Here is a 24,417-nt window from a genome sequence, read left to right as displayed (position 1 = left end):
CGCGCTCGGGTGACGTCGGCGGCGCCGGGAGGAGGTGGCGGCTCTGTCCCGCTCCCGCTGCCCGGGGAGCGCCGCAGGTACGGCCCGGGGAGAAGGGGCGGGATGGGCGGGGGACAGCCTCGCGGGGCGCTGCTGCTGGCGGGGGCTCGGGGCGGCTGGCGCGCCGTGCTCGGGCCCAGCTGGGTGCTCAGGGTGAGCCGGGCCGCCGGCAGCTCCTCCGGGCGTGCCGACACCCCGCCTTTCCTCTGTGGGGGCTCGGGAGTGCCCCAGTGATGGCGGGCGCCCTCCAGCCCAGCCCTGCGGTCGCCGCCAGTCACCGTCACCACGCGCAGCTTGCCCGCGTCCTCTCGGCCCCGCGGCTGCGGCTGAGGGCATCACTGCGTGGGAGGGAGGGGGCGGATATCTCCGGGAAAAAGGTGGAGGTGTTCCCGCAGGAATCCAGGATTAGATCAGGACAACCTTCTCACTTCTGTTTCAGCCTGCCGGGGAAAAAAATGGGTATCTGGAATTAAGCTTCCTGCACCATCACTTCTCTGATGATCAAAGTGTGGTTTTTGTAGCTCATGTCCTAAATAAGTGGGAGGTCAGTTCTCTTTCCTTTTGGGCTATCTCAGTTTAAGTTAAAGCATACTCACCAATTTCTTATATGCCTTATGAGTTTCTTCCTGATATTTTTCAGGTCTTCCTTCCCATGAAATCAGAGACCCAGACTGTAACTGCCGAAACCTGACAGTTTCATTTGAAATGGAGAGCATTACACAGTTGTTCAATGACTTGTGTGAAGCACACTTGACAGGTTTGCCATGGAAGGTTCACTTAGGCAGGCAGAAGATCAGTAAGAGAAGGGCTAAGCACAATCTGAAAAGAGTTGCTTATAATGCCCTGTTCATGAACCTTTTTCAAGATGAGGCTCGTAAGCTGCAATCAAACGTTTCCAGACTCCCAGTGAAAAACAAAATTTTGATGCTGTCTTTCAACTTGAGAGTTGCTGGCCTAGGTGCTCAAGCAGATCGACTGGAGAATCTTGTGGAGGAACTGGAAACAGCTGAATGCTTACCATTTACTGAAGTTAATGCTGTCTTAGATCTTTTAGTACAGCTTGCTGGAACAGGTCCTCCTCAGCTGGTACCACAAAAAAAGGACTATTTTCTGAACAACAAATATGTTGGGAGAAATGTCAAATACCAGGGTTATGATTATTATGATGTAAGTGTGTTTGAAGCTGACATACAATCTCTGATAACAAACGAAGAATGTCAGTTCAATGACACAATTCAGCAGACACTTCAGATCATGGAGGCTGCACCTGGCACTGGACTCCCTGCCATGGGGCTGTTCTCACAGAGCTGTCCTGCTGGGGACAAGTTTGAGAAAGAAACGCGCGTCTCCCTCTTTGGTGCCCTTGTCCACAGCCGGACGTATGATATGGACATCAAGTTGGATTTACCGCCAGTGCCTGACAGTGCGGATTTGTCCGGACTTGCGATAAAAGTAGGGTATCATTTGTTTTGGGGTAACGACTGTGTGTATGCTTTCATGTGCCACTTTGAAACTGTAGTTTAAAACGTAGGTAATAGTTTAATTGGTTTTAGAAGCATACAGCACTGGAATTTAAGATGGAGCAGTGATCCTTTGCAGAGAACCAGAGAAGCTTTTTGGAGATGTATGATAACAAAAACCTTGGTCTTGCCCTATAGCTGTGTCAAAACCCATTGTGTGGCCATAGGCTTTATGAATTTAAGCCATTGGCTGTACCTGTGCCTCCCCCACCCTAGCAACCTTTTGCTTGCGTTTCTGCCTGCTTTGTGTGTTGAACTCCTCTGCCTTGCTGCTTACTTCTCAGTGCTCAGACTGACTGCCTAAGCATCCCTGTCTGAATTGTATGTGCTTTGCTGTTCAGATTACAATACTAACTTGCAGTATTGTTGGCTTGTTATATCTTAAAGCTTTTTTTCTGTTGAGTTTTTTTTACCCCCATTGAATGTCCTAGTTCCTATTGTCCTTTTACCCTTTCAGTGTGTTCAGTTTCTACTGTATCTTTTTTCCCCTTTTGCTGTCCATTCTGTTTATTTTGCTGGTTTATTCTCATTGAAGTACTAGATACACTTCTAGAGGTTTTTTCTTTCTTTCCATTTTTACTGTGTGTAGGTAGGCTTATTTATAGCCTACCCTTAGATCCTTATCTTGTTCCTTTTACTTAACATATGGATAGATCTTGCAATTCTCTTTACTCAGGATCTGAATTGAAACTTGAAGGCAGACACATTCAATAGAAAGCCCCTGTGCCATTCAGTGTTCACATGTTGATGTAAATTGTAACCTAGAGGAGGCAGAGCCTTTTTGAGTTAGTGCTGAACTCTTTCCATCAGACTGGAAAATTTGCAGTTTCTTAAGGAATATGCTGCTTTTTATATGGGTGTGATTGTCTTTTACTAAAATTGAGGACAATTCTGCACATATGGCTCCTGTTGAGAGGGAGCTGAGGATGTGGTATATACACTGTTTGGACACTTAGAGATTTTCTGCATATGAATTAAGGAACAAACGTCGTTAGTCATAGTGAACAAAATGTTTACCAATTGGAAGATTTGGGGTCTGGATCATTTGCCTGGAACAAATGGCAGAGCAGTATGATTTTATTAATGCTACATATTGTTGAATGTCCATACCTGAGATTCTCAATTTGTAGAACTATGTGCTTGCCAAACAAGGAAGTTTCAAGTTTAACACCAACAAGCATAGTATGTTATTTTGAAGGTGGTTGGTTTTTAATGAGTAGGCATTAATACCTGTAGAGACTCATCAAATGAAAAGAGTGCTTACAGTAAAAACTTAAAATTGATATAAAGGGAGGGTAGGTGAGAGCTTGGGTCACGTAGAGTCACTTGGTCACAAATGATAGCAAAACACCTTTTTTTAAGTCTATGCATCTTCAGTAAAATGTTTTCATGTCTGACATTTGAACTCTTTCTACAGGTTCCCCAAAGTATAGACCAGTCAGAAGATGAGGGATTCCAGTCAGCATCCAATCTGACTCCTGATTCTCAGTCAGAGCCGAGCATGACTCCAGACATAGACTTGTGGGATGCAGTGCTTACATATGGACCCAGCAAACGAAGATGTTGGGAAAGAATTGGGTAGTATGTGTCTGATCTTACTGGTAAACTTACTATGCCCCGTATGCAAATGTGTGAAGGTGCATTGCATCTTAGTTCCAAATGACCTCAGTATAAATAGTGAAATGAGCATGGTTAATTCACGAATTTCAGTACACTGCATTAATAGGGATAAAGGAATAAAGGTTGTGATTTCAACAAACTTGTTCGTAGAGTACAGCAGTTTCATAGGAAGCAATAAAATCGTCTTTGTCAAAACACAAAGGGATTAGGAAAATGCTGTTTGTGTGAAATGCAGCATTTTTCTAACTGTTTTGTCATCTTATGTGCTATGCAATTTGTCTTAGTCTAAAATGATTCCCTATTTTCAGTTTTAAAAAAGAAAGTGGTAATTGTAGAGCTGTAGAAGATTTAAATAAATCTCTCCCAGTATTGTAGAGTATTGTATTCCTTTTCCTGTCCTGTAGACAAACCAGAAAATTATGACAGATTTCTTGATAGTCTAGTTAGACTTGTTCTTTTGGCTATTGAGTAGAAGATGCATCTCCTGAGAGAAAGCTGTCTACAGTATTGTTAAGGCTTCCTGGCTTCCCTAAAATGGAAGATAGAAGAAAAGGCAGGTATGGCAGGTGTCCTTACCTTTCAGATGGACTGTGGTGTGCCTGATTCTTGGAGAAACTTTGCTCTGTATGTTTTCTGTAATCTTAAATAATAATCTAGTGGTGTGCTGTCGCATTGTTAAACAGCGTTTTTTCATCTCAGAGCCTTAGAAGGTCAGAAACTCAGAATTTCCCTGTTCTGATTTTTCAAAGCCACTGTAGCCCACTTGAGCTTTTTTCCTAGTACTAGACAGGGTTTTTTTGCTACCCTTTAGACTGTAAGGGTCTAAGAGTCATATGTAGACCATAGGCATGCCTGACAGATTTTTTGTAATACTGCTACTAGAATTCAGAACTTTTGGAAGAATTGGAAACAGAAATAGTTTTGGAGGGGATAGTAATCTTCACTGTGAAGAGGTAAAATATGTTAATAAAAGTTCATCCTAGCACTTTGAGCATATTTCTCTCTAACTTATTTGAATATTAGCATTAAATGAACCATGGTATATGGTATATATTTGCCTCGTTTTCCTAGTATGAACCCTGCATCAGGGAAGGCCACAAAAGCAGCTGGTAGTTCCTTGTCAAGGATTCTGTCTCTGATCTGATGTTTAAATTATCTATGTATTTCTTGTCTGTACTGAGTTTGAGCTACAGTTTCATTGGCTGAATGCACATTCCCTTAAAAATGTAGTATATTACAAGTAACTTCTGTGTGAAGAATTCTGTCTGTGTAAATTCTGAAGTGCTTTTTTCTTTCTGTATGAGATGTATTTCCTCTTTTGATGTAATCACCTTGTAATGTTGTGTTTACTCTGACACAGCCCACCTGGTAAAAAAGAGGAACCATATCTTACTGAAGCTGGGAGAGAAGCTTTTGACCAGTTTTACAAACTGCGAGAAGGGGAATTGCAACTGTTTACCAATACTGTACTTCAGCTTCCTCAGCTGGTGCTGATGAAAGAACCTGAACTGGTTAAGGATGTCTTGAATGTCCTCATTGGTGTGGTATCCACTACATTCTCACTCAATCAGGTATGTAAGATTTTTATCTGCACTTCTTAGTCAAATCTTTTTGGGTTTTTTTCTTCAAAGGGGTTTCCTCTTCAATACATTTATTTCTGCTGGCATCTTGCAGTTGTGGCTAGTGTTAAAAAGTTGAATGTTGCCTAATGTCAATAAGGCAGTATTTATATATTGCAGTAATTATGTTACTGGAATAGGCTGAGAGTATTTGTAGTTCTCTAACAGGAAAATAGGTTTATGAGTACTTGAAAATAGATGTGGAAATAATTTTGTAGATTGGATTTTCTTTAAGGAATTAGATAATGAGTTGTCTTCTGTATATTTGAAGGCATCATTCATACTCTTGCGATTTTGCTACAATTCAATGTTTATTCAATGTTTATTCAATGTTAATCACTATCCTAGCTATATAGTCTCAGTCACCTGAGTATCTAAACTGAAAATTTGTCTGCTGTTATTTTTGTCTGTAAATTTTTGGTATTTTCAATCAGAATACAGATACAAAAGAGTTGAATCTGCCTTTTTTTTCCTCCCTGTATCCTTTTAGGCTGCTCAGTCATTTGTGATAAAAGAGGGGGTGTATGTATCTGGGACATCACCGGAGACAATGCATAACCTGCTCTCAGAAGTTGCAGAGTATGGAACCTATTACACACGGCTAAGTCGTTTTTCTCTTCAACCAGTTTTGGATTCCTCATACAGCAAAGGACTTGTGTTTCAGGTAAAACAATTGTATTAAATCAACTAGATTTAATGGGCCAGCTATCTGAGGTAGAGAAGGTGACTTTGATTTCATGTAAAGCTGGGATTTCTGCATTCTGCAAAGCTGCAAAGTATTTTAAGTGTTATGCTCCATCCCAGGTCAGCAATGAACAGTGCCACTGAATTTAAATCAGAGCTGTCTGTGCTGAGGGCTTGCTTGCACTGAAACATGCAGTGAAATGTATTTGTTACCCAAAGCGTGGCTTGTTTAGTCGTGGTGTTCTGTTGTGGACTGAAGAATTACAATTTTTAAATGCTTTAAAAACATCATATATTTATATAGAAAGACGTATAAAATTAAAATACAAAACCTTACTTAGTACCCTGTGTGTGTATATATATATATATATATATATATATAAAAAAATAATATATTTTTCAAAAATAAAAACTGAGGTAGAGAAATATGGTATTTAATAGCTTTAATGACTTTTCCGATGTTCAAAATTAAGTGCAAATTTTCTGTGTCAGTCCTCTGTATATTATGTTGAGCTGTATGTACACTCTGTAATATCTGCTGACTTAATCTCTTCCTAATGCATAGAACTAAGTTAGGATTAGTTATGAAAATGTATTCATCCTGAATATTTGATTTACAGCAATGTTATTCAGTTGAAAAGGTCTCCTTGTTGGATAAAGTTCTAGATAAGTTTTTTGCAATATCCAGTGTAGGCATAAAAGTAAGGAAAGAGGTTTCCCTGGGTTGGTATTATAGAGAATGAGGAGCTCCTCAAAGGGCAAGTCAAAGAGGCTGAACCAAGATGTTTTATTTCACTGTGCATGGGTACAGGCTCTGTGCACTGGATGTATGAAGAGTATAGAGGAGTCCTCTAGCTCATTGGAATGTCTGAAGTTGCTTGGACCCTCACTTGCCCCTTACTTTGGTGTACAAGTCCCCCTTACCTGCATATGCAATTTATTTTATTAAAAGGTTTGTTTTCATGCTGATGCAATTGATATGAGGCATTGCTAGACTGTTAACAACTTTCACAGTAAGACTTTAAATGTTTTCTGTTCATACCAGGCATTCACAAGTGGACTGAGAAAGTACCTTCAATATTACCGAGCCTGTGTTTTGTCAACACCTCCTACTTTAAGTCTTCTAACAATCAGCTTTCTATTCAGAAAATTGGGTCGTCAGTTGAGGTAAGAGAGTGGAATTAAATGTTTAGGCTTTTTATAGCAGAAAAAATGCATTCTCTTCATATACACTAAAAGAGACCATATTACATGGGCATTCTTAGTTAGTCTATCACTATTTTTTCTCTATTTAACAGATTGTTATATATCCAGAATATTCTAGGGAACACATATAAGGTCTTTGTACTCAGTTTCTTTGTTATCCCTGTTATCATTCAACAGGTACAGTATGATTGTTGTATGATACTCAAATTCAGCAAAGTTCATCACTGTGATCTTGGAGGCTTCTGGTTGAAATTTTTATATATGTTTTAATACTGTTTTTTAGGTATTTAGCTGAGCTTTGTGGCATAGGAACAACGGCACAGGGGATCAGTGGTGGAGCTGGTGCTTCATTTCCTACGGTGATTTTTTGTTTGATGTTTTTATGTTTGGTTTGGGTTGGGGTGTTAATATTCTTCAAAATTATGTTGGATTTTATATAAAATGCATAGTGTTGGTCTCTCTGCTAGCAAAGCTGTGATCTGTGACCTCCAGTTAGAACACTATAGTCCTTTCTCCAGGTACTTAAGCATTTGGAATTTTGTCCTGCGTTTTCAATTCCTAAAACAAACAAAGGGCCCAAAATAAGCCTTCTAGTCACATGAATCCAACTCTAAACATACCTGTTTCACTCTAAAAATGATAAAGTGAGCTTGAGGTAACTAGCTCAGGTAGAGTGATCTTAACTGCAGATAGATGGAGGAAGTGAGATGAATCCTGCCTTCTGTGTCCAGTGAAACATGTAAAACCATGTATTTATGAGTCTTCTGTTATCAAAGTTGTAGTGAAGTTTGTTGCCTAATGTTAGAATATTTTTCATTTTTTAGGGTGTTAAATTGCTTTCATATCTGTACAAAGAGGCTCTCAACAATTGTAGCAATGAGCATTATCCAGTTCTTCTGTCTTTGTTGAAGACAAGCTGTGAACCATACACAAGGTGTGTCCATAGTGTTCTCTGCATAATTGAGTTTAAGAGTTATGAATTGGTAATCTGGTAAGTCTGTGTGTTTAACAATGGCTTTTAACATTTTCAGAAAAAATATGTCTGTATCTGCAATATATATTAAAATTAATTAATTTTGCTGTTTTTCCCCTGTGTTTCAGCTCAGTAACAAGGGGTTTATATGGCTAGATTAGTAAATAAATACATGTAAATAAGACTTACTTCTTGCTGCTGGCTGTGGAAATTCATACTGGAATATAAGACTTGGATAAACTTTTTTTTTTTCCGTCATACCTGAGTTAAAATCCTGAAACTGGAAACTGACAAGTTTCCCTTGTTCTACAAACTGGGGAAGTTAATGTTTTTTTCCACTGTCTGTTTGTTGTGGGCTTTTTAGTAAGCAAAAATGATTAAAATATCTGTTGTTCATTAAGTAGATGTAACTAACTGATAATAGGAGTAATTAAAAGTAGAATTCCTTGGATTGCAGCAGTTTTATTAAGTAGTGCACATCAATTTAGAATTTATTAGTTTATAGACATCTGAAGATATGGTAATTTTTTTTAATAGCTATTTGCAGGAATTATAGTTGTAGTCCATCATCAGTTTGCAATGTTACTTAATAGACATAATGATACTTAGAAGAGAAATCAAAAGTCTGTCAAAATGCTCTAAATTTAGATTCCTCCCAAGGCCACCCTTCTTGTATTTTCTTCCTTCTACATGAAATGAGCTTCAGAGAAATTTAATTTCAGATTTACCAGAAGCCTCACTGAAATATCTTCACAGCTGCTACCCTGCTATTTATAGAAGGATGTCAGATTTCTGAAATACCAGGGGCATCACATGGAACCTAAAAAAATCTGAAAGTATCACAGTAGTGTGTGATACTTGCTGCATTGATTCCTAAATTTGCTGCAGATATCTGTTAAAGCATCAATTATGCATGATCAGGACTGGCCTGGAAGGAAGCCTTTATTGTCTGCAAAAAGTATTATCCCGCTCGTTTATTAACCTGAAAGAAATTAAATAATACAAGTTGTTGTTCAAATCATAGAAGCATCAGATTTAATACTTTAAAAGTTCTTAACTTTTTTCTTAGAACCTGAAAGTTGAACAGTGTTTGCTGTATTAAATGCTTCCTCTTTGTTGCGCAGCGTTAACTAAAAACAAAAATATCTTCAAGGATCTCTGAGCCTTTTTATCTATAGTCTCAGATTGTGTTGCATAAAAAATTGTGGGTTTTTTATTTCGTCAAAAGTTTGGCTCACCCAGAGAAAATATGAAAAGCATGAATAAATATGCCAAAATAGTAGTTCTCATTATTGCATGTACATTAAAAATGCCTCTAGGTCTGGGGAAAAAGTGCTTGGTATTGCATCTTTGTTTTATACCCTTTTAGTTTCTCCCTGCTGAAATTGCCTCTATTTAAAACAAATCCTTTCTGCTTTTCTCTCGCTGTGCCCTTGATGTGCTGCAAGGTTTTCTATACATTTTTGATATATATTTAGTAAATTGATATGCAGAAATAAAATGATTGTTTTAATTGAGGCACTGTTCTCTTACCTAAACTAATTATCACTGAAATGTTCTATATAAAAATAGTTAAGGAAAAGTGTAGAGCCACAATCTCCTGTATATTTAAAAATCAGTGTCACAGCACTTAATTGCTGGGTTTTTCATCCCGCCCATAGCTTGTGTCTTTTGGGATTTTAAAGAACATACTAACTGCTTGGTTATAATAAAGGTGAGAAGGCAAAAGGATTGATTTTCAATATTGTACAATTTTTTTTTTTTTTAGATTTATCTATGATTGGGTATACAGTGGTGTATTCAGAGATGTTTATGGAGAATTTATGATTCAGGTGAATGAGGATTATCTTTGTTTCAGAGGTACAGTATATATATGGAGCATTTCTAATTTGTATAATTTGTGCTGTTAATTAAATAACTGATACATATACTTTCATCTTTTTGTTACATAGATAAACATTACTGGACTCATGGTTATGTTTTGATTTCAAAAGAAGTAGAAGACTGTGTCCCTGTATTTCTTAAACATATTGCTAATGATGTATACATATGTGGGAAAACCATAAACTTGCTCAAATTGTGCTGTCCTAGGGTAAGTTTTGGGTTGATTCCTTCCTATTACATGGAGAAAATCATGTCTCTAGGGCAAGAGTCTAGGTTTTTAGCAAGTTCACTCCTTTATCAAAACCGGGTATTGGATAAGTAGGAAAGGCAATTACTTGCTCTCAGATACTTGTGAGCTGATTCTCCACTCCACTTTCTACCACTTCACTGCAGAAGTAGACATTTTAACACCATCACATGTATTGTATACAATGCACATGCTGTATTTCTTTTCTTTGTATTGAGAGCAGAAACGTCCAAGCAAGTGCCTTCCACTTCTTGCACTACTCCTTTTTGGTTTAAAGCTGCCTCACCTACCAGGTCTTGGCTCAGTCCTGCATAGCTCTTTCAGCTGTATCACTACATTTTCAAGAAGTGCTTAAATAGTTCTGTTTATTGGTATTTTGCAGAACAGTTCTTGTCCCTGTTAGAAAAACATGTTCAGCTACTTTGTGTCTTCCCTCTTCTCTCTGTATGTCCAAAACTAAAACAACCAGAGAGGTGTCCAAAGTCTATAGACATTCCCAGGTAGCTACTATTCTCTTTAAGATCAGAGCTGGTCAGTCTTGACAGAGCAGAGCAGCTCGTTATCAGCTGTGTAGTGTCAGGTATAAGCCTGATAGCTCAAGTGAAATGTCCCTCTGCCAGTTCTCCTGAGTCTGCTCTGCTGACCATTCCCAAGCCATGAGTCAGGTGTGCCAGTAGTACTGGGCTCCTTATAGAAGTGTCAGCCATCGCTTCCATGGCAAGTTACACCTTTATGCGTCCCTAAGGCGGTGTCTTCCTCCAGGTCATATGGCACCCAGGCTCAGTCATCTTCCATGTGTCTCGAGAGTGCCAGGCACATTTCATCCCTTTTTGATAATGCCCTCAAGAGCTGGGCCTTCCCTTCTGCTTAGGCTGATACAGTCCTAGGAATACAGCCCTGGGAATCCCATCTTATGGCTTTTACCAGTAGACTGGGGGAATCCAATGTGAGTGTGCTTGTGCTCTCACTTGGTTTTTTCCTTCAAGCTCAGTTATCTGTTTTCTGCACTTAATAGAATAGCTTCAGAGATTTAGGGATGTTGAGGCAGAGTAGGAAGACCTGTGATGTGCACTGGCTGTGGTTTTGAGAGTTTTGTCTTGTGCAGATCTCTCTCCTATAGGGGTGTTAGTTCTGTCCTAGAGAGTTCCTACTGAGTGGGGATCTGTGGGGGATGTAAGTGAACAAAACCTAACTTTTGACAGGAGAGATGCATTCAGCATTGAGTTACACATGCTCAGTTAATTTGGATATTCAGAAAAGGAAAATTTGAGGCATTTAGAACATGATTAGTATAAATGTATGTATTAGATTTTCAGTGGCAAAGACAGAACTCTAAGAGTTCGACCTGTGATCCAAGTTGTGGACGGTTGTACCTTTGTCTCCTACTTTGAGTTATATAAATGCTAAAAGATGATACTAATAAAACCCTTAGATCCTGTATGGATATTTGTGTCAGTGTCTTGAAGCATGACTAAGTTAAAAAAATATATAATGTGAACTCCTAATACAACATTTTACACTTTAAACAATGTATTTAAAAGGAAATTTCTCATTTTTCAGCATTATATATGTTGGTCAGATATACCTGTGCCCCGGATTTCAGTTATTTTTTCACTTGAAGAACTGAAGGAAATCGAGAGAGATTGTGCAGTGTACGTAGGTCGAATGGAAAGAATTGCCCGGTACAGTTCCATAAGCAAGGAGGAAAAGGTAAATGAATAAAGGAATGGATACCTCATTATGATTTTTTTAAAATGCTCAGTTTTCATTTTTGTTATAACATCCAAAGAATTTGTAGTTATAGTCAGAATTTTTTCATGGGTTAATTGCAGTTTTAATTGCTATTGCAGCAAATAAACTTACTTAATATAGCTTTTAAAAGTGTAGGTGGTGTGTTGACATTTTTGGCCTTTTCATATATTAAATGAGTGTTAGACTTCAATCCTACTTCTTTGCAGCTGGAGATTTGTCCTCCTACTGGAAAGATTGTTTAATTCTAATTTAGCAAATGAGATAAGCTAATTAGTAACCGGATAAGACTATTTGTAATTTCTGTAGCTAATTGTTTTTTCAGAACATTTTAACTACAAAGAGACTTCTGGCCTTCAGATTCCATCAATTTAGTGTATATATCAGATGGATTTGGTTTCTTTTAAGATCTGGAGTATTAACTTTCAATACTAGTTTGTAGACTTTCCATTTACTTATTTATTTGTATTTCTGTATTGTATTAATTGATTAATAACCATTATAAAATGTGCATCTGTCTTCACAACAGTGTATTTCAAGTCTAAAATAATAGAAAAATTCCACCTGGGCTTTTTGGTTGGTTTGTTTTATTTTTTTTTAGGATTTGCGTATGGAAATAGCCAAACAAGAATTAATTGTTCATGCGAGGGAAACTGCTAGCAAAGTACTAAAAGCCATTAGTGGTAAGTTATAGTGGCATTTTATGTGCTTTCTTTTGGGTTTTGTTAATGTAAACTAACTATCTTTATTTTAATACAGACAAACAAATATCAGAACGAATGGCTTTGGATGCAAAGAAACGGGAACAGTTTCAGAAGCTGAAAGAACAGTTTGCAAAGGACCAAGAGGTATCCCTTTGTGTTTCTAGAGGCCAGCTGTATTTCTTAGGCAAATAAATGAAAGGATATGTTGTACTGAAGTTGAAATAATAGCTTATGGGGTACAAATAAGAACGTCTTGCAGACGTGCATTTCATGTGGTATTGAGAGCGGCTTTTAAAAGTGTTAAATATTTATGCAGCGTCGTCTTGCGATAAAGCAGGAGGAGATTGATGATGATTTCAGCTATGCCCGAGAGCTCAGAGAGAGAGAAAAAAGACTGAAAGCTTTAGAAGAAGAACTGGAAAAAAAGGCAAGGTAAATGTGTCTGAGTAGTCTCCAAAACCATCATCAAGACCTCAGGAAAAAATTATTGTATGTTAAAATTTATAGTACTAGTACTTGCTAGACATTGTTCTACAAGGGTAATGTCTGCAGTTAGAAGATGAATGTAAGGATTTTTGTTAATCTGTGAGCAATTTTGTTAGGAATGATTAGTGGCCGAAAAATCTGGGACCCACTCATTTGTGCCAACCCTATCCAGTCTGGGTTTTGTTATAATCAAAATTTCAGGAAAAAATTTAGTTACATCTTAAAATTTAAAAGCAGAGCCCACAGCAAAAATGGTCACATGTATGTCAAAGCAGAAGTAAAAAGCAGATGGAGTTAGATTGACACTTTCTTCTGTTTAATCTAAAATTACTTAAGACAAATGAGTGACCTAAAAATAGTTACAGAAATACATGTTGACTATAAGAATACAGTCATGTGTTTTCCACCTGTTTATTCTTTGTGACTGAAGCCTCTGGCTTCTACATTTTAAGAACCGGTTCTCAGTTCTGAAGTGCTAAAAAGTCTTGCTCTTTAAAAGGGAAGATGAAAATCAGTATGCAAAAATCTGTAACCTAGCTTTATTTTTACCTTCATTTAGGCAGGAATTAATTGACCATTATAGCAAACTTTCTGATGATGCAGCCCGTAGGGAACAAAGAACATTATGGAAAATCCAGCGCCACAAATTGGAAACAGCCCGTCTTAAGTTTCTCTTAGAAGATCAAAAACGCATTGAGGTACCTCCTAAAAACACTTAAGAAATGTAATTCAGAAAATTTGATACTTGGTACTTAAAGACTTCTGTCTTTTTTTTTTACTTGTAGGAAATGCTTGAAAAACTTCCAGATGGAAACTGTAGGAGAAAATTAGATATTATTCCTTATAAACAGTGCCAGTTGGCTTTGGATAAAAACCCTGTTGAGCAAGATTCACCTTCACAGGTCAGTTAATTTTCTTACATAAACTTCAAGTTGCTGTTCCAGATTTCCCTAAAGGGACTTCATTTCATGGTTCATTTCAGTTCAGTAAACACAAGGCTCACTGTAACAGCAAGGTGAGCAGTTATCATTTATAGAACATCAGAAAAATTGGAAAATTTTTTATCCTGTAATAAAGTGATACCCTAATTAGTAGGTTGTTTATGCGACTAACTATACAGTGTAATAATTATTTCTTTTTAGGTGTCTTTTTTGAAACCTCTGCATTCTAATGAGACAGTTGGCAGAAAAGAATCTGAGCCTGAACAGGAATATGCAGCTTCTGCTGACAAAGCAGTGCCCGTGCCAGAGCCAGCAAATAATAATGCTGATGAGCATTTTCAGCCTAAAGCAACAGGATCTGAAAGCAATCTTCAAATTTCAGAGAAAGTATGCAGTGCTCTATACAGTGCTGACTCCTTGCCTGAATCCAATGTGAGTATAGAAGACTTCTTACCAAAGTCACAAGATGAACAGCCTATTGCCATTAGGATGCAAGGATCTTTGCTAGATGAAGCATTCCGAAATATTAACTCAGATCTTTCTGAGACACTGCAAGTAAGTGAAAGTCAGCCTGTCTTGAGAGAAGCACCAGAAGAGGACAGTACCCCATTGCATCAGCAAAGCGAGTATGATTTTAATACAGTTCTCAGACCATCTGCAGCTTGGCAGGGGCATGTTAGAGTTGGGGAAAATGTATTTGATGTGGATGAGATAAGGCCTCGGTGGAATATTCATGGACATGCATCTGATGCCAACATGAGAGTGGGAGAATATGTACCTCAAGTGGACAGTTACCAGCCACGTTCAAGTCCTTATGGGCATTCTTCAGACTCCCATATAGAAAGCAGCTATACTTCTGAAGTTGAATCTAGACGACCCCGATGGAATATTCATGGGCATGTTTCTGAAGCTCATATTAAAATTGGGGAATATGCTTCAGAGATAGAGACCTCAAGGCCTAGGTGGAACATCCATGGACATGCTTCAGAAGCCAATATTAAGATTGGAGAGTATGTGTCAAATGTAGCTCCTACACGGCCTCGATGGAGCAGCCATGGTCATGCATCTGATGCCAATATCAAGATTGGTGAAAACGTGTCAGAGGTGGTCTCAGCCAGACCCCGTTGGAACATCCATGGGCACGCTTCCCAGTCGCACATCAGAATCGGAGAACTGGTCTCAGATACAGAGCCTTTGAAATCCCGTTCGAGCCCATTTGGACACGCATCCCAGTCAAGCATCCAAATAGGGAATTGGGCCCCGTCTACAGAAAATGATCCCATACCTCATCGTAAAACCACTTTGGGTTCTTCATCTGACTCCACAGTTCAGACACTTCTGTACAGTGAAGAGTTATCTCCTGCTGAAGGGAGCAGAAAGGAAGCAAAACCATCACAAGTTAAGGAAGAGACTTTGCCACAGTCACATGTATCTGACAGTGTTACAGACTTTCCTGATGCTAATATTAAAGATGATAAAAAGGAAAATACAATAGAAAAGAAACAAGAAGGTAAAACAAAATTAGGTTTATTCAGTCAGCATTTGTTTAAGGGCTTGTGAAAGTAACTTTGAGCGTTTATTTTTCTATATGGGTACTTTCTTCCTTACTTACTCCACTTAATTCCCTGCATAACTTTTCATATACTGCTAGAATTGAGAGGAAAGAATTTGAACTTAACCTTATCTCCTATGTGCAAGAAGCAGAACATTAAAAAAATCTACCCTGAAACTTTGTGAAACAGGACCTTTAGGGTTCTTAAGTAGAGAACATGCATAAAACTGCTTGTGTGGGGCTATGGGGAGGTTATTGGTGTGGTTGTTTCTGTGATCGTTGGTACAGGAATTTTTAACAACTTTAGGAGCAGGTCTGAGGTATTAACCAAGTGTTACAAGTAGGTCTAAGTAAATGCTGACTTTAATTGTATTTACAGTAATTGCAGATGTTGTCAACAAGGACCCTTCTCCAGATTCCTCACGGAGTTTACAGGTAAGAAACAAAAGTAGTTGTTGAGAGGACTTACTTTTCCTTCAAAGAATTGAACACACTGGTAGTTAAGGTAATAAATTTCCCTGCTAATCTAGTAGTCACTGTAAAATCATATTGTTTTTACATGTCTGAAACATACAGGTGAGTAGGCTCTTCTCTTTTCATTTGGAATAGCTAGGCAAGTTACCTGTAGGAACACATTAAGCCTGAGCAGACAAAGCCAGCGTCTCTCACAAAATTTGTCCATTTATGAATTTTAGAGAGAAGAACCTGAAAAGGCCATTCCACAAGATACCCTGCCTCAAGAAACTTTATCTTCTGAAGCTAATGCTCCCACAACTAAGGAGGAGGAAGGGCAAGAGGAAGATGTATGGAAGAAAGAACAAGCTTATTTGAAAGCCTTATCGGATCAGTATTGTATTGAAAAGTATCAAGATAGTTATGATTTGATGTGTGAGTAGAACTGTTGGAACAGTAGATCAATAGATGATGTGGTAAATTTCAGCAAGACAGCTGAATGCCAACAAAACCCATGACTTACCAGTAAATTACCAATGTTAGGAACAGCAATAGCCAAACAATTTGCTCCTAGGCACAAAGATGAGAAATACATTTTGACATGTTATGATTTTCTAACCTAGAGGTGTTTGTATACAGAGTTTAATAGGAACATATTATTAAGCTTCTTAAGTATAAGAACTTACAATGTTTGTATATTTTTAAATTTAGCAGAACCACCAGTTTCTCATCTCTTGCATCACGTGATACCAAGATCGTACACGTTTCCTGTGGATCCTGTGGTGCAGTCTGCAACAGATGAAACTGCTGTACAGCTGAGTGAGCTCTTGTCTCTGCCAGTGCTGATGAAACGTTCTATTACTGCTCCACTTGTGTCTCAGTGAGTATTTGCTAGGAATTTTGCAATTTATTTTGCAAATAACGTGTTGTATTTTGAGACCTGAGTTGCACGTAGATCTTTTAAATTTGCTCTTAGCTCATAGAAGTAGTTCAGTAAATAGTCTGTTACTAATTTAAAAGTTCAGATCTGCATGATAAATAGTAACATAAACTTAGACATTTAGGTGCAAATTAAAAATTTGAGTGTCTGTTTGGAATATAAGGGCTCAGAGGGAAGTGTTCACTCTCCAGCTTGTAGATGACACAGCAGTGATTTTGACACCGTTAGTTTCATTGTTCTTTTGAAAAGAAGGAAAGAAGGTGTATTCCTTATATGATGTGTGCTAGTTTTTATTTGAAAGATGAAAGGTAAGGGAGTAAAAACAGAAAAACCTTTTGATTACTTGAAAGCTCATCATATTGATCAGGGTGTATTTCATGTTTCTATGGGAACTCCAGCTTCAAGGCTGTTTCAAAGTATAATAGAAGCTGTTCTTGTTATTATTGGGATAATATAGGACACTACATATATGTTGGACTGTTTAATTAGTACATCTAGTAGTATTTTAAATAAAAGTTTTTGTTACTTATTGCAAGATTAGCTTTTGTCATGAAAACAATTACTCACAGACTCTCCTTTCAGAATCTGCTTTCCTGCAAGTTTGCATTTCCATCTGCTAGCTCTGAGTATGCTATACTCAAAGTTTGGTGTAATGTAGAAAGATGTTATTGTCTAACTTAATTTTAAACATATGGTTGGCTACCAGAATGATCTGTGTACAGATTCATGCATCTAGCAAACCAAAGTGAAGAGCCTGAGTTGTGTGCTGCCAGAATTAGCCTATTCCTGATAGGCAAGTTAAATTATTTAAAGCTAGGTTGAATACCTACACTATACTGTAAACTGTAGTACAGACCTACCCTTAATATCTAGTGACAGAACTTTATCAATTAGTATGTTCTTACTGGGGATTTAATAGTCTTTCTTTAATCTGTTGGTGTAGGTGACAGAGATAAGAAGGCTATTGATAAAATGTTGCTGCAGGCCCAGCAGCGTGTTCTAAACATCATTGTATGTAGCCAGTCCTAAAATACTTCCCCAGTATTGTTCAAAACCCAGTTCCCTGAAGTGGTAGGTTTTAATTCTGGTATATTCTGGATGAAGATTTTTTTGTCTCATGTTTTTTGCTTATATGAATAACATCTTGTCTTAGATATCAGTTAAGTACTGGAGCAATATTAATCTGATGTAGCCACAGCTGAATGTTAACAGTAAGGAAGGAGTTGCATGTAAGTATAATACCTTTTCTGTGTTTTTATTCTTAGTGTTTCTCTTGTGAACAAAGCAATAGTTGATTACTACTTTGTGGAGCTGAACGTAGAGAAGCATTTTGAAGCATTGAGACACTTTTTGTTAATGGAAGACGGGGAGTTTGCTCAGTCACTCAGTGACCTGTTGTTTGAGAAGGTATTTGCTTTGTTGTCTTAACCCTAGTGTTTGGGTTGTCTGCTTTACCTCGATGCTTCTGAATTGATTTGGATGGGAATGAGGGAATGGTGTGAATTAGAATCCTGGCTTGTGGGATTTTCCTCTTTTGTACTGTGTTCAGAAGTCTGTAGCGAGGAACTCTGTGAGTGTTGTAAGGATGGAGAAAAAGAAGGTCTTGAACAGATAAGCACTCATGGAAGGGTATTTCACTCTTTGCTGTGAAAACTGCTGCACTATTGCTGTCCCCTCCTGTCTGCTGGCAGCAAGGCTGGAAAAGCCTATTGCCATTTGCTAAAATCCAGTGGAAAGGCCTGTGTTGCAAGCTATCTACTCTTACCTTAAATATCCTCAAGTAGAAAGCAGAGGGGAGGGCATGTGAAGAGAGCGCTTCGCCCACTGGTGAGGCAGTATTTTCATGACTTACTGCTGTGTTCATGGGGAAGACAGCAAGGTAGGAGGGATAGTCTGGGTTGATATAGATGGTTGCCCGTGGAGGTACACAGCTGTAGGAGAGTTAATGCATTTCTCTGAGTCCTGAAAAAGCTTTAGACCCAACTAGGGAAAAAAATTAGACTGGATGAATAGCTTTATTTGTAAACCTCTGGGAGTACTGAGGTGATGAGATAGGCAGATTGAAGTCAGATAAATTCCACTTGGGTCCCTGACTTTCTAAAGACTGTTCCCTGCAGGAGGAACTTTTAGCAGCTCCTGAACCACAGCAGACATATGAAAATAAATCAGTGCAGGTATGAGATTACCTTCCTGCTGTGAACAGAAAATAGTTCAGAAGTTGCCTGTTACGCTGTTCATGCATCCCTATGGCAGAAGTAAAAACTTCCAATCAAGGCAGGGTAGTCACCATTTTACTATTCTGCTTTAATTGACCTGTGTTCAGGAGCCAAGACTTTTTACTAACATGGTGTAATTAGGTTGGTTTTTTTTATCCCTAGCTTGGATCAGGACAAACACCTGGTGAATTGCTGAATCCACTGGTTCTTAATTCCATCTTAAATAAAGCACTACAGTACAGTCTTCATGGTGACACCCAACTTGCTTCCAATCTTTCTTTTGCCCTCAAGTATCTCCCAGAAATGTTCAAGCCCAATGCACCAGATGCTCTGAGTTGCTTAGAGCTCAGGTACAAGGTAAGAAAACGTGGAGCAAGGTAGAATACTGCAGTTATGCCATGGTTCTTACATACAATAGTAAAGTGAATGCGATATCTAAGAATGGAGTAAAATAATTGTGTAATGGAAACTATGAGATTTGCTTAGCCTGACCATTGCATTACATTATTAAAATACATACTAATTGTTGAAATACTTGTATTTTAAATAATCTTATAATTTCTAACAAAAAATGTATGATCAGCACTTATTTCTTGTAGGTTGACTGGCCTCTGAACATTGTCATTACTGAGAGCTGCATGAATAAATACAACAAGATTTTCTCCTTCTTGCTTCAGCTGAAGCACATGGTGTGGACTCTCAAGGATGTTTGGTTTCACTTGAAGCGCACTGGTAAGTGTGATGAGTGAATGAGAGAGCATCCTGTTTAAAAGTCCTTCAGCACCCTCTGCAAGACCATTGCTTATACACACTCATGTCAAACTTCAAAAGCCACAATTTTCTTAAAAGTCTTCCTTGGAATTTTAAACAGACTCTACTAACAAAAGCCTTCATGCCTTAAAAATTCTGATTTTAGATGGTCTCTGTGGATGATAATGTATTTCTGCCTTTATTTTCAGCTTTAGTGAGTCGCGCATCAAATTCTGTTCAGTTTCGACAGCTCCAGCTGTACAAACATGAGATGCAGCATTTTGTGAAAGTAATTCAAGGTTACATTGCTAATCAGATTCTTCATGTTACATGGTGTGAATTTGGAAACAAACTGTCTTCTGTGGGCAACCTAGAAGAAATTCACAGAACACACGCTGAATACCTCAACAAAGCAATCTTCAGGCAAGCTACCATACTTATTTTTACTTGAAATACATTTTAAGGGAGTGGCCAGTCCTAGCCTAATGTATCTGTGCAAAACTGACTTTTACATGACACATTAAGTAGTCTTTACATATGAAGGTGTTCTTATGTAAGAGACAAACTTCACGGCATCTTACAAGGTCTGTACTTTGGTACTTTTTCTCAGCTATCCATCCTTTCCATTTCCCTGGACTGCTTGTGTTACCTCCCACTCCTGTTCACCATGTCTCTGCAAGTTCCCAGTCTACTCAGGACAGCTCTAAACTAAGGGCACACTTGCCACAGTTCTTTTTCTTTCACCCTATCCTTGTTAATAGCCTTGTAAATTACTGCTGTTTCATTCTTCATGAGTAGCGTGCACAGTAAGCCTTGCTAAAGGATGTAAAATGCATCTCCTGTACATTGCATGTGCTTTTAATATATGTGCAGTGACCAGGGCTGGACTTGGAAGGGACAAAAAGATGCCTCTGTCCAGATTTATGAGCAGTGCAAGAGATACCTGTCTTTTAGGAATCACAGGCTTTTAGCCCCTTCGTTACTGTATGTGATGCAGAGGGTTGGTGTGACTAAAAGGAAAGAAGCTAGAGTTTATTTGGTTTCTTCTTGAAGAGTGTATACTGAAATGATAAAGTGGTGAGATGGAGGGAGGTGATAAGGAACAGAAATTAGAAACAAGGAAAGAAATCTCTCATGTCTCTCTTTTTCTGTTTTAATCAGAAAAGGCTTGCCTAGAGCTGCTCTTCGGATAGCAGGTGGTAGGATGAGAGGAGATTAAAGTTTAAGGAAACTCAGAGCATGGTGTTGTTAAATGTCATCTCTTTTGCAAATGCAGATGTCATTCTAGAAATCAGATACACCAGGGCAAGTACAAGTTTTTTGAAAGTACAAGTAAACTGTGTTAGATTTAGGCACCTTGTTTAAAATCTGCTGGCTGCAGTCTTGGGGATTTTTTTAAGCAATTATCTTTAACCTAAAGGATTGTCACTCCTTTGTATTTGTAGTCTTACAACCAATAAATTACATCAACTAATTTCTGAAGTTGTTTTTGTTCTGTTAGGGGTCTGTTGACAGAAAAGGCAGCCCCTGTGATGAACATTATACATAGCATCTTCAGCCTTATTCTGAAGTTCCGCAGCCAGCTCATCTCTCAGTCGTGGAGCTTCGATGCGGGGAAGCAAATGGCTGTTCATCCCAACTTTGGTCTGATGCAGCAGTCATACAATACCTTCAAGTATTACTCCCATTTCTTATTCAAAGGTAAGAAATTGCATAAATTCTAGGTAGAAGAAAAGGTCAACTGACAACCAGAATGTTTTGGTAGTATAGTGTAAAAGTAGGAAGATATGTATACTTAGGGAGTGTTGGAAATGTAGTTCTCAAATTAAAGCTGCATTATTGTGGTTTGCAAAGATCTGCATATACATCAATTAAGATGTCCACACAAGAAATCTAACAGATACTTGAAAACTGACTGTAAGTTTTTGCTGATTTACAAAATAAGTATTTGGTATTTAGCTGTACTTACGTGCATACATTTTTTTCTTTTCTCTGAAATTGAGTTCTGGAACTTTTTATTGGCAACAATGAGAGATAGTTAGATAGCAGTTAGAAGTAATTTTAGATATATATGCAGTAGTTGAGTTTTGCCACTGGTATGAGATTTGAAAATTCAGATTCCCATGTTGGCCTAACTCAGAAAGCCTCCTAGCATGTGCTTCAGGCAAGTGTTTTTGAACTACATGGATAATTTTCCAAAAGTTCTTTCCTTTATCATGATAAAATTTCATCTCATTGTCAGCTTAGGCTATAGTGTGATGAAATGGTTAGCTTCCATTTATCTTTCATATCTTGCTTGTGTTTTTAGTACATTATTTATCCTTCCTCTAGTACAAAGGTGGTTCATGGGGTTTGGGTTCCTTTTTTTTTTTTAGAAAATCTTGAATTCCTGAAGGAGGTGAAACTGCTTTTCTTAGATCTGTTCTTCTAGAATATTTTCTAGTTCAGATTATATTCTTCAGGAAATGAGCTGCCCTCTTTATTCTTTAAGGGTGTCCAAAAATGGTGTCAAAGGACCAAAAACAGATATTTCAGGATGAGTTAGAATGGCTGCTTCCAAATTCTACAGGAAGTCAGAACACCTGTGGGAGCCACCTAAGCCCATACTACGAGATCTATGGTTGCTTCATGGACAGAGATTAATAGACCGTTCCGTAAGGAAATCTGATGAGTGACCAAGTTCTTTACACCCTCTTTATTAAGCACTACAAAACAAATACGTGCTTGTTCATCTCCACTTGTACCTTCAGTCACTACGTATTGTAAAATGCTCTCTTTCCACAGTGGGTTGACCCAGAATCCATTGAAAGCCAATACAAAGTTGTCTGGACTTCAATGGCTTTGGCTTGGGCCCTGACTTCTAATAATACACTTCCCATTCTTCCTTGCATGCTGCTGCTGCTTGCTGATTCCCTTTATGTTAGTGCATGGGATGTTTGTGAGCTTAGGGAGTTCCTATTGGCTTTTTTCCTTTGTAATTAAGGAAATGTAGAGGATGTTTAGAGCAGTCGGTTTGTTTGTTCATAGAGCTTGAGGGCTTTGTCCTAGGAATTTCTCTGGTTTTCTCTCTCACAATGGATTTTGCTCAAGAAAACTTCACCAGAGCTGCTTCTTTCACAGAGGTCACCTGAGGACCTAAACATGCTTCCTGGTCAGTTGAAATTACGATAAGAACACACCATCTTATTGTGAAAGATTCTATGATTTCCATGTTTCTATGAAAGCAACTTGATAAGGAAATGCTTTGGTAGAATATTGCATTTTCACTTTAAAACTGACACATAGTCTTTCTTTTGCATTTATTTGGAATAATTTATAATTCCAGAAAGAAATATTGGACTTTTCTTATGTTAAAATATACATTTGTTTCTGTTGTCCTCAGATTTCTGCATTATGCTTTTTTTTTTTTTTTTTTTTAATTAAAAGGCACAAATACTGTCAAGGATGACTTTGCAATATTAATCTTAAGTTGAAGCTTTTTTTTTTGTTTTTTTTTTTGTTTTCTTCCAGTGGTAACAAAGCTTGTAAATAGAGGATACCAGCCACATTTGGAGGACTTTCTGCTGCGAATCAACTTTAATAACTACTACAAGGATAACTGAACTCTATAGCGTAAGGATCACTGGTAACACAGTAAAACAGAAACTATATATATATATGCTTAAGATTTATAGAAGCTTATGCACATGCCATGCAAGAGGCATTTTTTGTTCAGTGGACTAATCTGCCATCTAAAAGCTTGAAGAATACAACCACCACATACAGAGCATGATGATGCTTAAAATCCACCAAACCTGCAAGTTTTTTGATCTGCTGAAAATTGATGTTGTCATTATTGCAGAGATAGAAGAGCTGAGTGCCTGGTCTTAACACAGGAGAGAGTGCAAAACTGTATATCTGTGAATGTGTAAATGTTGTATTTTTAGTGGTGTGAATTTCCTTCAATGTAAATACATGTATGTGAAATAAATTAACAGATAACTTTCTAAAACTGTTGAGAGATGGGTATGAGGTACCAATGTTCCCACAGATATTAGTACCTGTTATTTGATGTGGTTTATTTTCAAACTGACCTTAGTTCTTAATCTAGATATAACTAATTTCTTCACAACTCTTAGTCACAGTAGAAGAGGACATGATAAAAACATCTTATACCAAGGTGATCTGCTAGGAGATACAATATTTGACTATTCAAGCACTTGGTATAATTGTTGGAGCACTTGTGCCAAACTTAGTTTATTTATCCTTAATTTAAACTATGCATTTTACTTTGTGGTGATTATTTAAAAAGCCTAAAACAGAAATTCAGCATCACTAAAGGAAAATAAAGCTGTACTTCCCAATATATTCCAACTGCTGCTTTCAACTGAAGGATCACATTTTCATAATTTTCCTTTTCCCTCTTTGTTTTTTTTCCCTTATATTGTGAAAAGATACAATTGAAGTTTGAACATCATGGTATGAGAATGTCATAGAGAGTCAGTCAGCTTTGAAACATGTTGATCTTGAGATCCTGGAGTTATGGTTGCTTAAAATGTGGGTATATTCATGAGGAGCTCATTGTTTGATTAGGGCACAGTTACACAGTAAAGCTACAGGCCTGGCTAGTGTGTTAACATGAATAACATTATTTTCTGATGATGTGTAGGTAGTTTATGAATTTTTTTTTTTCTGAAATAGAAGTATTTCTGAATAGAGTATTTCTGAATTAGAGGCAGAATATACCAACTGTGAAGTTGAACTGAATGTTTCTGCTCTGGTTCCAAAGTCAGTGTCAAAACATGGTAATGCACAGTTTTAACATACATCTTCTGTGCTGTTTTGTTATCTGTGC

The 24,417-nt window shown here is 37.8% G+C and overlaps 1 protein-coding gene across 5 annotated transcripts; it reads left to right on the top strand.

The window, feature by feature from the left end:
- Positions 1-23: 23 nt before the first annotated feature.
- On the top strand, positions 24-23,574 carry TUBGCP6 (tubulin gamma complex component 6). Of its 5 annotated transcripts, none has more exons than XM_068995928.1 (27): positions 24-77; positions 680-1,491; positions 2,977-3,140; positions 4,540-4,750; positions 5,289-5,462; positions 6,528-6,649; positions 6,972-7,047; positions 7,513-7,622; positions 9,430-9,521; positions 9,614-9,753; positions 11,353-11,502; positions 12,143-12,224; positions 12,301-12,389; positions 12,562-12,677; positions 13,291-13,429; positions 13,517-13,633; positions 13,874-15,182; positions 15,604-15,659; positions 15,920-16,112; positions 16,389-16,557; positions 17,883-18,024; positions 18,996-19,190; positions 19,433-19,565; positions 19,793-20,006; positions 21,085-21,284; positions 22,075-22,237; positions 23,094-23,177. In XM_068995928.1, exons 2-26 carry the CDS (start codon positions 745-747, stop codon positions 22,224-22,226), a joined length of 5,292 nt encoding a protein of 1,763 aa, XP_068852029.1. In that variant the 5' UTR covers positions 24-77; positions 680-744; the 3' UTR covers positions 22,227-22,237; positions 23,094-23,177. The 5 variants fall into 5 exon arrangements, with proteins under 5 accessions (XP_068852029.1, XP_068852055.1, XP_068852065.1 ...); XM_068995954.1 differs by lacking the exon at positions 23,094-23,177 and adding an exon at positions 22,611-23,085; XM_068995945.1 differs by lacking the exon at positions 24-77 and adding an exon at positions 162-583.
- The last annotated feature ends 843 nt before the right edge of the window (positions 23,575-24,417 follow it).

This window comes from Aphelocoma coerulescens, chromosome 1A (genome assembly GCF_041296385.1).
Source record: "Aphelocoma coerulescens isolate FSJ_1873_10779 chromosome 1A, UR_Acoe_1.0, whole genome shotgun sequence".
NCBI lineage: Eukaryota > Metazoa > Chordata > Aves > Passeriformes > Corvidae > Aphelocoma > Aphelocoma coerulescens.
The sequence above is the reverse complement of the archived record's forward strand: the minus strand, read 5'-3'. Positions and strand labels throughout refer to the sequence as shown.